This window comes from Perna viridis, chromosome 11 (genome assembly GCF_037379345.1).
Source record: "Perna viridis isolate PV_CMFRI_1.1 ecotype Kerala chromosome 11, ASM3737934v1, whole genome shotgun sequence".
Taxonomy (NCBI): Eukaryota; Metazoa; Mollusca; class Bivalvia; order Mytilida; family Mytilidae; genus Perna; species Perna viridis.
In genome coordinates, this window is record NC_142455.1 from 25,822,518 (window position 1) to 25,833,334 (window position 10,817).

Below are 10,817 nucleotides of genomic sequence, written 5' to 3' on the forward strand. Positions count from 1 at the left end.
TTAAATGAAAATTCATTCAATTGCTGTCACTGTTTTTTTTCTAATTTTATGTGACCCTATTTTCAATTAGAATGCATATATACTCCATGGACTGAGTGGACCCCATGCTCAAAAGAGTGTGACGTTGGATCTAGAACAAGATCAAGATCCGAGATTTCATTCAAACCCCCAGACAAATGCCAAGATAAATTACAGGAAAAGGAGGATTGTAATATCGAACCATGTCCTACTCCAAGTAAGATTTTTATTTTAATGAATATGAGAGCACTTAATTGTAAAAAGCTTGCAATTGTTACACTTGAAGATATTTTCTAAACTTTTGGAATGATGCACGCTAAGTATAGTTAAACCCTAATAACTAGTAAACCTGATAGTGTCTCATATGAGTCAAAACGAAATAAGAAGTCATGAAAGGTGCTCCAAAAATTATTCAGAACCTGACCAGGCATATTTTAAATTATTCTTCATAACCTTCAAATGCTGACAGACATAATTCAGCACTTAATAAACATTTACTCAAGCCATATAATCCCTTTTATTGTATGACATTTGGTGGGTCAACCCCAATTGAAAGGTTGCAATGTAAGTTCAAACACTTTTTATGTGCAACTCGGTGGGTGTTTCTAGAAAAGCAGAAGACGCTTACCCTACCGGTGCACCTGGTCCATGCTTCCAGTTTTTAGTGGAGTCCGAGTTGCTCGTTTGCTTTTGTTACTTTGTATGTATGACTTTAATTACTTTGTGTTTTTTGATGTATATGTCTGGTCATTGTATCTGGATTACATTCTCTTGATTACCGTTATAACATTGGTTCCCTTGATTACTCTCTCGTAGATACCCTGGGAAATTCCATCACATATATTTTTGCCATAGATGAGTTGCACTGTACTTGAATGATATTGATTGTAACTTTTAATTTGCAAGTGATGCATTTAAGACATGATAAAAGGACATTTTACTAACTGTAAACTTAGTTGTAATACATGTATAATTGTTGGAACAAAAAGCAATTGCTAACTGACATGATGAAATTTTAACGTGTTATTATTCTCAGTAATTTTAAAAGTTGAAATCATATTCAATAACCTTATCAAAATTACGGAATGTTTGATATCTTTATTTACCCAGTAGGGTACCAGATAAGAATAAAACTCAAAAGTAGATTATTTTTGCTTAAAATAGTTTTTTTCTCTTAACATCAATAGCATTTAATTTACAAAACATTCACAATAATGCCTGATTTTTCAATACGACTTATTCATTTATGGCATCATATTTCTTTGATAGCAACTATTGGAGTCTGTGGACCTTGGGATGATTGGTCAGAATGTAGCTCAATGAATATGGGACCACAGTGTGTAGAAGGTGTCAAATTCCGCGAAAGAACTTGCCCAGGATCAGTAATTGATCGAGAAGAAGAACCATGTTCAAACAGAAATGAAACTTTTACATGTGATAGTATGTTATTTAATTTTTGTTCAGAATACAAAATATTCTTGAATATATTATTACGACAACGTTGCTGTGAGCAGGTTGATATAAGTGGGTGTACTATTGATTTTGAAAGAGAAAAATAATCAAACACGAACAGAAAATGCAGGGATAGGACATCTTAAAAACCCTTACGTAACATTTTAGTGTTCACAAAAGTCAGCATCGTCTTCTTTGATAAATTGAAAATATTGCTTTTTAGTGTGTAAGATTTCCCCAGTTTCCAATGGCAGGAATGTTAGGTTTTTCATATCACACAAAGAAGTATAAAATAAATCTTTAATATGACGACATAATTTAGATTCAGTCGCTAAATCGTAAGACATCTTTTTTTGATAAAAAGCAAATTTAGATTTAATTTATATCAATGTCTGATTTTTTTTCAGTTTGCAATGATCCAGAAAGGATCCTGATTGTTGAGCCTAGATGTAACCTGACCTGCTATCTGTTACAATATCCTGACCGTTGTATAGAGGAAGAAGATTTCAAACCTAGATGTGGATGTAAAGAAGGAATGGTTTTAGATGAAACAACAAATGAGTGTGTCGATCCCAACACATGTACCTGTTTCAATTTCCAGAATAAACCAGTCAATGTTGGCATGACCTTTCCTGGCAAAACTGCTTGTGAGGAATGGTAATTCAAATTTTATCTTTTGCATTATATTAATTATAATATAATTATGCCGGTCAAGGAAATTTATTATTCAGGAGTTTTTGTGTCAACTTTGCGGCTGTGATCTTCTAGAATACACACTGTCAACTATACTTGCATTTAGGTAGATTCCTGATAAAGAGTTGGTTGTCTGTTTATGTACACAAATGTTTACTAGTGAAACTCTAGATACTGGGAAGAATAATGCATTTATGCATTATGAATACAGTTCTTAACTCCAGGATTATTATAACCTTATGCAGTTGCCTATAAGATCTCGCTAACCCATAATTTGTATATCCTTAAAGCAATTATTTATTTTGTTGGTCGTGAATGGTAAAAAAAAACATAATAATTCGTATTGGAAACGCATTATCACTTGAAGTTTTATCTGTCAAAAGTCGTAAATGTAATACATTTTAGTGCTGAAAGAGTTTTTTAATGGATCGAATGCAATTGTTGGGAGTTTAAGGAGGTAGAACTAGGTGAAGGGACACAACTCTTAAAAATCATCAGAACATTTGTATTCAGCATTTTACATCAATCTTATGTAAGCATCTAATTAACTTGGATTCATTTTATTCTGCTTTAAACAAAAGCTTGAGAGGCTTTGGTAAAATTGAATATAATACAAACATATCACTGATTCATGACTTATGTCGCTTACCCTAGGTCAACCTCCTTAAGGATGCTCTAATTTTGGTTTGAAGTTTTCCTGTTTTCTTGTATTTAACCATTCTACTATTTCTTTATTTCAGTACTTGCGGACCAAGAGGCCAAGTTGAGTGCAAGATAAACCCAGAGTGTAAGTGTTCATGTCAAGACAGACAGCTTTAGTTCTTTATTGTATGGATGGCAAAAATGTTATTTTTTAATTTATAGACCCGTTTTGTTTATTAAGAGAACATTTGATACTGTATCATTGTATTCTTAACCTTCCAAAAGAATTTTTTTTCTTTTATTTAAATGGGTACTTTGGAAAAAAAAACTAAATCAGTCTTCTGTGGAAATCATTCATGTAACCTGTAACTTGACATAAAATATTTGTATTTATTAGTGTCATTAAGTATTCAGATAGCTAAAACGGAGAAAATACATTTTCCTAGTTTCCCATTAAGTAGCCATTTTGGAGCAGTCAATGAGTTTTCGATTCAGATTTTGTCATATAAATGTAAAGCACTGCGTTGTTATTGTTCTTTAAAACAAACATATAATAACAGACTGCTCTTTGTCAGCTATTAAGTACTATTCCATCTCAGAATTGTTCAAAATGTATATAAGGTATGGCACATCAAAGAAAAAATGCAGAGGTTTTATTGCATTAACCAATTAATTATACCTGATAACCACCAGAAATAACCATCAAAGTGTTTGTAAAATTTCTTTCCTTATATAAGCAGTCAAAAAATATCTACGTCAGAGATGCTTCAGGATCAATTTAAAAAGCTTTTCAGTTGTTTTCTAGATGTACTGAATATATTTCAGGCAAAAAACATTAAATTGAGAAATATGATGTGCCACCCATTGCCTGATTACTACACAGAGTGGTACTTAAAACACTAAGTTATTACATATTTTATCATTACAGGTTGTGAATGGAAAGAATGGTCTAACTGGGGAGAATGTAGTGAGGAATGTGAAACTGGAGTACAGAATAGATACAGGTTTGTTCATTTTTTTTGTAAATTATCATTGTGATAATAATTTTATAGTTCCTTATTTGTAATACTTGATATGATGACACGTTTATTCAACTTTAACGCATAGGGGACATGGAGACTACAGTTTATTCCATCCTTCCCTGTCCATTGCGTTTTTTTCAGGTCTTATCAATTTAATTAAGCTCATTCGTGAGTCCTTTCAGTCATATATTTGTAGGCTCTGCCTTTTTGGTGTCCCTGTGGGTTCCATTCCAGAACTTGCTTGGTGATGTTTTACTGGTTTTTATTTTTTGCAGTGTATGTCCAACCAAGTTCTTTTTTTTTAGATCTTTTAGATCTTATAATTATTTGATATAAATGGATAATTAATTTTCGAAATTTACTTTTTTCCAGAAATTTGTATGTAATTTTAATCTTTTAACAATTATGTATTAGCTAGTAGACAAAAGACTTAGTTGAGATGTTGATAATGTTATAGTTATAGTTCAGGCTAATCAAAATTATTCAAAATCATGATTGTCGCATATAAACAGTATGCTTCAATTAATTTTGATTTTCCATATGTTACTTCGTCAATTGCACACATATACACACATCTGATTCTTAAGGCATTACATGATGATAATTTATGTATAGGTTTTTAATTCAGATGTAGAAAACACTGTCAGGAAGTTTATCTTATTGTATACTCAAACGATAGCTGTATTGAAAGTTGAAAATTTGGGGACCTCAATCAAGGATAAACATATATTTGCCACCGTCAATCTAGATCAACGACAAAAATATTCAAAATACAATACGGTTATCTCTGTTATTATGCAACTGTTCCAAAACAAGGCGGTTATCGTGCAACTGTCAATAACTTCTGTATACAATACAAACACAATTCAAGGTCAATAATAAAATAGACTGTCCATGCGTACAAATTCGAGACAGTCAATAATGGAAATGACATCCTAATATTTCTTATGGACTTCCACGTTACAACGAAAGTTGCAATATAATAAAAAAATCAATTTATTGTAGAGAGAGAAGTGAGCATTGTCCTGTATACATGTACTTATTTCTTTTACTTTTTAAAGGTCATTGGAGACAGGTGATCCTACTTTCTGTGGTGAAGGAAAAGAAACTCAACCATGTGAACCAAAAGATACTTCTAACTGCAAAGTATGTAAAGTAGACGGTAAAACTTATGATGTTGGTGCGATCATTTCTATCAAAGAAGAAGGCTGTGTAAAATGGTGAGTATATCCTTATTCTAATTTTCCTTCATCTCTTTTAAAATCAACAGGGGAAAAACCTATAAGAGCAAGTCGGCCTCAAAACAACACATTGAACATCTGGTAGCATATCTAAAATATCATAAAATGGAGGATTTCTGATATTTTTCTTTTAATTGATCTTATAAAGTTTTGATCAAAGTATAAAATGTCTTCGAAATGAGCAACAGATGCGCCTTGACTAAGGCTACATTTCTAGAAAAATCTATGTTAACACATTCTTAACATCTTAATTGCTATTCATTTTGTTACTTAATCTGGAGGTATTTTTTTTAAATTAAGGGTGTTAATAAATGAAAAGTAAACGTGAATTAAACTCAAATGAATTGGGTCGCTGTGAATGAAAAAACAATTCAGACAATGATAAACACAATTCTTCATTTAGCTTTGAAAAGAAAGTATTTTATAATTTGATTTATTAAAAACTTTCTTTTTCAGCATCTGTTATGAATCAGGGCCATTCTGTACTAAGGACACTGAGGCAAATGGTAAGCCTTTTAAAAATTAGAGCTTCAAATTCTCAATAAGATTGGGAAGGTTTTTTTATTTATTTTTATTTGATAAATATTGCAGATGAGATCAGATTCGGAAAAAAAATCAAATAATAAATAGGCACTATATTGGAAAAGTATTAAATAAAGTTGAATTGCTTACGATGGCCAAGTTAGCATGAAAAGTCAAATTTGATTATGAATATTCAAGAAGTCTACCTGGTCATACAATCTCCTTGTCCAGCTTATAATAGGGTAATTTGCTATGTAATCTCATACCTTTCCTTTGTCAATTTTAAAGTTGTCTACCACTGTCATTTGGTAGATGCTGAAATAGTGTATATTTGCACCCAATAAATATGAAGACATCTTATTTAATAGGATTGTGCATATTTTTTTCATCCAGAAATAAATAGCACAAACCAGTTAATTGAAACCAACTGCTAAAACAAATTTGTTTTTTAGTTGATGGTGGCTGGACAGATTGGGAAGAGTGGTCAACATGTACATCGTCTTGTCAAGGAGGTCAGAGAACAAGAACAAGGCAATGTAAAGATCCATTACCGATGTGTGACGGTCTGACTTGTAAAGGAGATAACCAGGAATATGAACCTTGTAATATGGATGTACTTTGTAAGTTTTAAGGTTTTCTGATCTTTTGCGTCTAAGTTTTAGAACCCTTTTACAGTTGATTGTAGTTTCCTTACTTCGTACAATGTTTTTACTATATGATACTTCTTTTTCTGACTGTCAAACACTAATTTAGACCGGTGAGAATTTTATATCAAAAATTATGGCATAGAACAGGTATAATGTTAAGGATTGTATCTTTACATCAACAAGTATGTTGTTTTTTTTAAACATTGTGAACCGTAAAACCTATGTACCATTTTCATATTGCAGGTTGTACAACAACAGAATGGACTGACTGGTCTGAATGTCCTACCAGTTGTACACAGGGTGATGAAAAAATCAGAACAAGAGATTTTGTTACTCCATACAACATATCAACCTGTCCAGGAATACCATTAGTAGAGAAAGAACCGTGTAAAAATGAGACTTGTGAGTTCAGTGATTTGGTTTATTTAGCTACTTTTTATAAGATAAATGTATGCGTAAGTGGTTTGTCATAATACAGAAATGATTTTTTTCAAAAAAAACTTTTATAATATACAAGTTTTCAATAGGAGTAAAGCAATAAAAAGCGGTTTGACCGTTAATTGTATGGTAACATATTGACAATAGTTAGTAAAATAGCACACCTGGAAAACTCCAACTGAAGTAAATTGTTGACTATAGTATTAATCTATAGTCAATGTTAAACGTTATCTCAATAAATCTTGCATTTATTAGATATAAATAGTTATAAATCTTTCAGTTAATATTAGTTTGCATTCCATTTTGAATGTATTACATGAAAGAGAGGTAAATTTCAACGGCAATTATTGTATCCACAAGCTGTAGAATGTGATGACTATTTCAAAAAACTATGTTTTAGGTGAATGTGTTTACAAATACCCAGAGAACACTGTTTGTCAAAACAAGACAGCCAGTAACTGTGGTGTGGGCGAAAGAGTTGTCATTGGTACACTGATGAGTGGTGGTGAAGAATGTGAAAAAACAAGAACTAGAATTGAAGAATGTCAGCTAGGCCCATGTGGTGAATATTTAATTTATTTTGCTTTGCCCAGGCAAGATACATCTTTAATTTCAAAGTCTTTTTCTGTATTAATCGTTATTTTCTGTTCTGCTAAATTGCTGCCTAGTACTACTATCATTCTCTCAAACGTTTTCACTGAATCACTTTTCCCATTAAATGTTAGTATTGTAGCAAATGGTCTTATAGTAGTACAACATGGGACTCCTTCATTTCATATCATGTGCTATTACACCTATATAACGTTATAACTGTATTTCCAATTTCAGTATGTACTGGTGAACATGAAGAATGGGTTAACTCAGTTTGCCAAGAAACGACTTGTGCTGCTCTCACTGGTGGTGTTGACGTTCAAACAGACTGCAAACATGAGGGTTGTATATGCTCCAAGGGTTTCTTCAGAAACGATGACATGAAATGTGTATCATTCGAAACATGTGCCATATGTGAATATTTGGGTGTTGAGTACATGGTATGCCCTATTAATTATTTGTTATATTCTTGGAATGATTTGTTATGGTGAATATAGTTTGCCTTTGAAAGTTAAAATATGTACTTGATTTATGGTTTTATCGTTGAATCCCTACTCATCGTTGCATATGTTTTACTATTAGATATGTGAGGAAACAGTGAAATGATCGAAAATCATGTAACACGTATAGTCTTTGTGTTAAATACTTTTGTACCCTGTTTTCAAGTTGCCCCGTAGTTACCTGTCCTCACATTATTTTGTAATTTTATGTCCCTTTATAATAGGACAACAAGAGCTCTGTGTTTATGTTTGATGATGCCCTTATATTTAAGGGTACTGGGTCTCAGGATTGTTTTACTTTACCGAAGACAGCAATCCCTTGCTTTAAAATATAAAAATAGTTTTTTTTTACATTTGGTAACTGTGAAGGTATTTTTATTCATGGCTGGTCTGTCAAACTGCATAAGTTCCATGATTTTTAAACTCATGAATTTCCTTTGGGTGTAACGTTTTAATGAAAATATATTACACATTTCAATTTGAGATTTGGTTGAACATCACATGTTCTCTTCTATATCTATGTTTTATGTATGTTACATAATTCTAGATTGAAATATTTGTATTAATGTATTAATAACAAAGAAATAAGTCATAATTCAAGGAGCAAGATATTAAACAAATGAAAAAATTGGCAGTTCAACTGCAAATATGATGCATGAAGTTTAATGCAATAAATAAATATATTTCAGCCTGGACAAATCTTTGACAACCCAGATAACAAATGTGAGAAATGTGAGTGTGTAAATGGTAAAGTAATATGTACCTTGCAATGTACAGAACCAGCTGAATGTATGCCAGTAAGTTATATTAATATGCATGTTTTAACCGAAAACTGAATCATATATAAGATAATACATAGTACTGAATATTAGCATAGCACTAGTTAATTTCTAGTACTAGACCTTGTCTAGATGTTTAGGTATACCACCTGTCATGCCCACCATTCATCTATCAAGTTATTGATTTCTTAGTGAACCCTTTTGAATGCATTTCCATAACCTATACGTATTTTATTTTTAAAAGAGGGTTACATTTATACAGAAATATACAAATTAAACTGGTAATCCGTCAATGTTTGGCTTAATTGTTATTACTATAATAGAAGTGGCTTGATTTTATACTGTTCTTTTTTCTTCCTTTTTTTTTTAATTTCCACTGCTTAACCTGACATTTTTCTGAAGGCCTAAACACTGACATTATAAAACTTCTTTGTAGGGTGAAGTACTGAAATTTGATGGAAGTGACTCTTGCTGCAGAAAATGTCTCCCAGAGGAAAGTAAGTTATGTTAATATTTTTTTTGTTTACTTTTTTCATGCTGTAAAAATAATTGAGTTATTTAATTCTATAGGTAATAGTGAAGTGAAAACAATAACAATGCGAGTGAAAGTAATTAAAAAAAAACACTAAACAACCAGAGTAGATAATAAGTATAGAAATTTAGAAAAATAAAAGAACAACAAGACTCTCTTGATTCGGTGAACGGAAATCTATAAAATCATATACACAAAAACAGTATAAAAATAACATATGTTTCCACCCTGTTGAGGGCCTCTGATTAAGACACTAAATTAAAAAAAAAGGTAGTTCATGCAAAGGTAGGTAAATACGCTTTGTTTTGTCACTATATATCGTTAATGATTATATTTTTATATTTCTTACATTGGTTGTAGTAAAAATAGTATGAAACTTTTATCGAAATATGAAACTAATATACTGTTATGTCCTAAAATGGGTTGATTAACTCAATTTTCTTAATAAATTTATTTTATATTAATCGTTTATATTAATGTGTAGCTGAATTGTTGAATTATATCGTTTCAGCAACTTGCAAGGAACACAACACCACTAAAGTTCTTGAAATGCGTTCAGGAGATACCATCTGTAAATCTAAAGTGCCATATCTGATAACCTTCTGTGCTGGTGGTTGTGGTACCAGTTCTAACATGCCAACATTGATGTTGTCTGGTGGTAATAGTGATGGAGTGAAAAAAGATTGCAAGTGTTGCGCTGGTGAAATTGGCAGTTACCAACCAGTTGAAATAGAGTGCATTGGTCCTAACAAAAACTCCCTTGGAAATACAGCCATGTTACCAGTTCTCAAAGCAAACTCTTGCAAATGTGATGCTTGCATTAAAACAGGTACATACAAAGAACTTTATATTCTGCATTTTTTGTGAATAGGTCGAGCGAGCGTAAATTCAAATCCAAGATGTTTGAATGTATTGTATATGTACGATGTTAAGTACCCAATTCACGATGAAAAATTGACACTTATTTAAATATCTACAGGATATATTCCAGTAAAACTATAAATAAAAATGAAACCGTCTATGGATTTTGGTTGAATTCGAAATTCCTAAATAATGACATTAAGAACGGTCTCACGGTTGTAATAAATACTTAAAATGGTCCACAACTGGATTTATATCATTGTTTTTCTTTTGAAAAAAGTCTTTAGAGATTGATAAATAACAATGTAGTAAAGAAAATCCAAAACCATTGCAACACATCAAATATTTTAAGACTGTATGGATGATATTGTACTATCATTACTGTTTGTTACATTTTTCTTAAAGTTTTATAATTGAATCTTACTATTAGCTGTAGGTACCTTTACTAGTAGAGTAAATTATTATCTATACTTGTCTGTTGCCATTCTTATTTTCTAATTAAAACTTTTTTTTTAGGTAGCCAACCTTAAGAAACAATAATGGGAGCACCATAATGATAGAGAAATGGACTTACCGAATATTTAGTATTCTGTTATATTTTGATTTTAAAAAATAGTAAATTAGATTCATTCATATCTGTGTTACTTTATATTAACCTTCCGATTCTTTTTTTTTGTAAAAGATTAGTATATGGCTAGTTAACGTAACTAAAGGACCACCGGAAAACTTTGTCAATTAAAAACACATAAATAAAATCACAAATAATAAACTGTAAAGAGAAAATAACAATGAAAGCTTTAATTAAACGATATAGATCAATGGCAAGTAATGAGGAATCAAAAATTTAAACAAGATATGGAAATTCATTGCAAGAATAAC

General features: G+C 31.3%; 1 protein-coding gene across 1 annotated transcript in view; it reads left to right on the forward strand.

The window, feature by feature from the left end:
• Window positions 1-10,571, forward strand: part of LOC148603511 (uncharacterized) — a 76,882-nt gene extending 66,311 nt beyond the window's left edge. The window contains exons 49-63 of the mRNA XM_088551442.1: window positions 71-235; window positions 1,288-1,458; window positions 1,878-2,127; window positions 2,904-2,950; window positions 3,734-3,809; window positions 4,889-5,047; window positions 5,525-5,574; window positions 6,043-6,210; window positions 6,481-6,639; window positions 7,076-7,237; window positions 7,504-7,706; window positions 8,456-8,563; window positions 8,982-9,042; window positions 9,589-9,906; window positions 10,455-10,571. Coding sequence (XP_088407568.1) covers window positions 71-235; window positions 1,288-1,458; window positions 1,878-2,127; window positions 2,904-2,950; window positions 3,734-3,809; window positions 4,889-5,047; window positions 5,525-5,574; window positions 6,043-6,210; window positions 6,481-6,639; window positions 7,076-7,237; window positions 7,504-7,706; window positions 8,456-8,563; window positions 8,982-9,042; window positions 9,589-9,906; window positions 10,455-10,468 — 2,111 coding nt within the window. The 3' untranslated portion in view covers window positions 10,469-10,571. The remainder of the gene's footprint in view (window positions 1-70; window positions 236-1,287; window positions 1,459-1,877; window positions 2,128-2,903; window positions 2,951-3,733; window positions 3,810-4,888; window positions 5,048-5,524; window positions 5,575-6,042; window positions 6,211-6,480; window positions 6,640-7,075; window positions 7,238-7,503; window positions 7,707-8,455; window positions 8,564-8,981; window positions 9,043-9,588; window positions 9,907-10,454) is intronic.
• The last annotated feature ends 246 nt before the right edge of the window (window positions 10,572-10,817 follow it).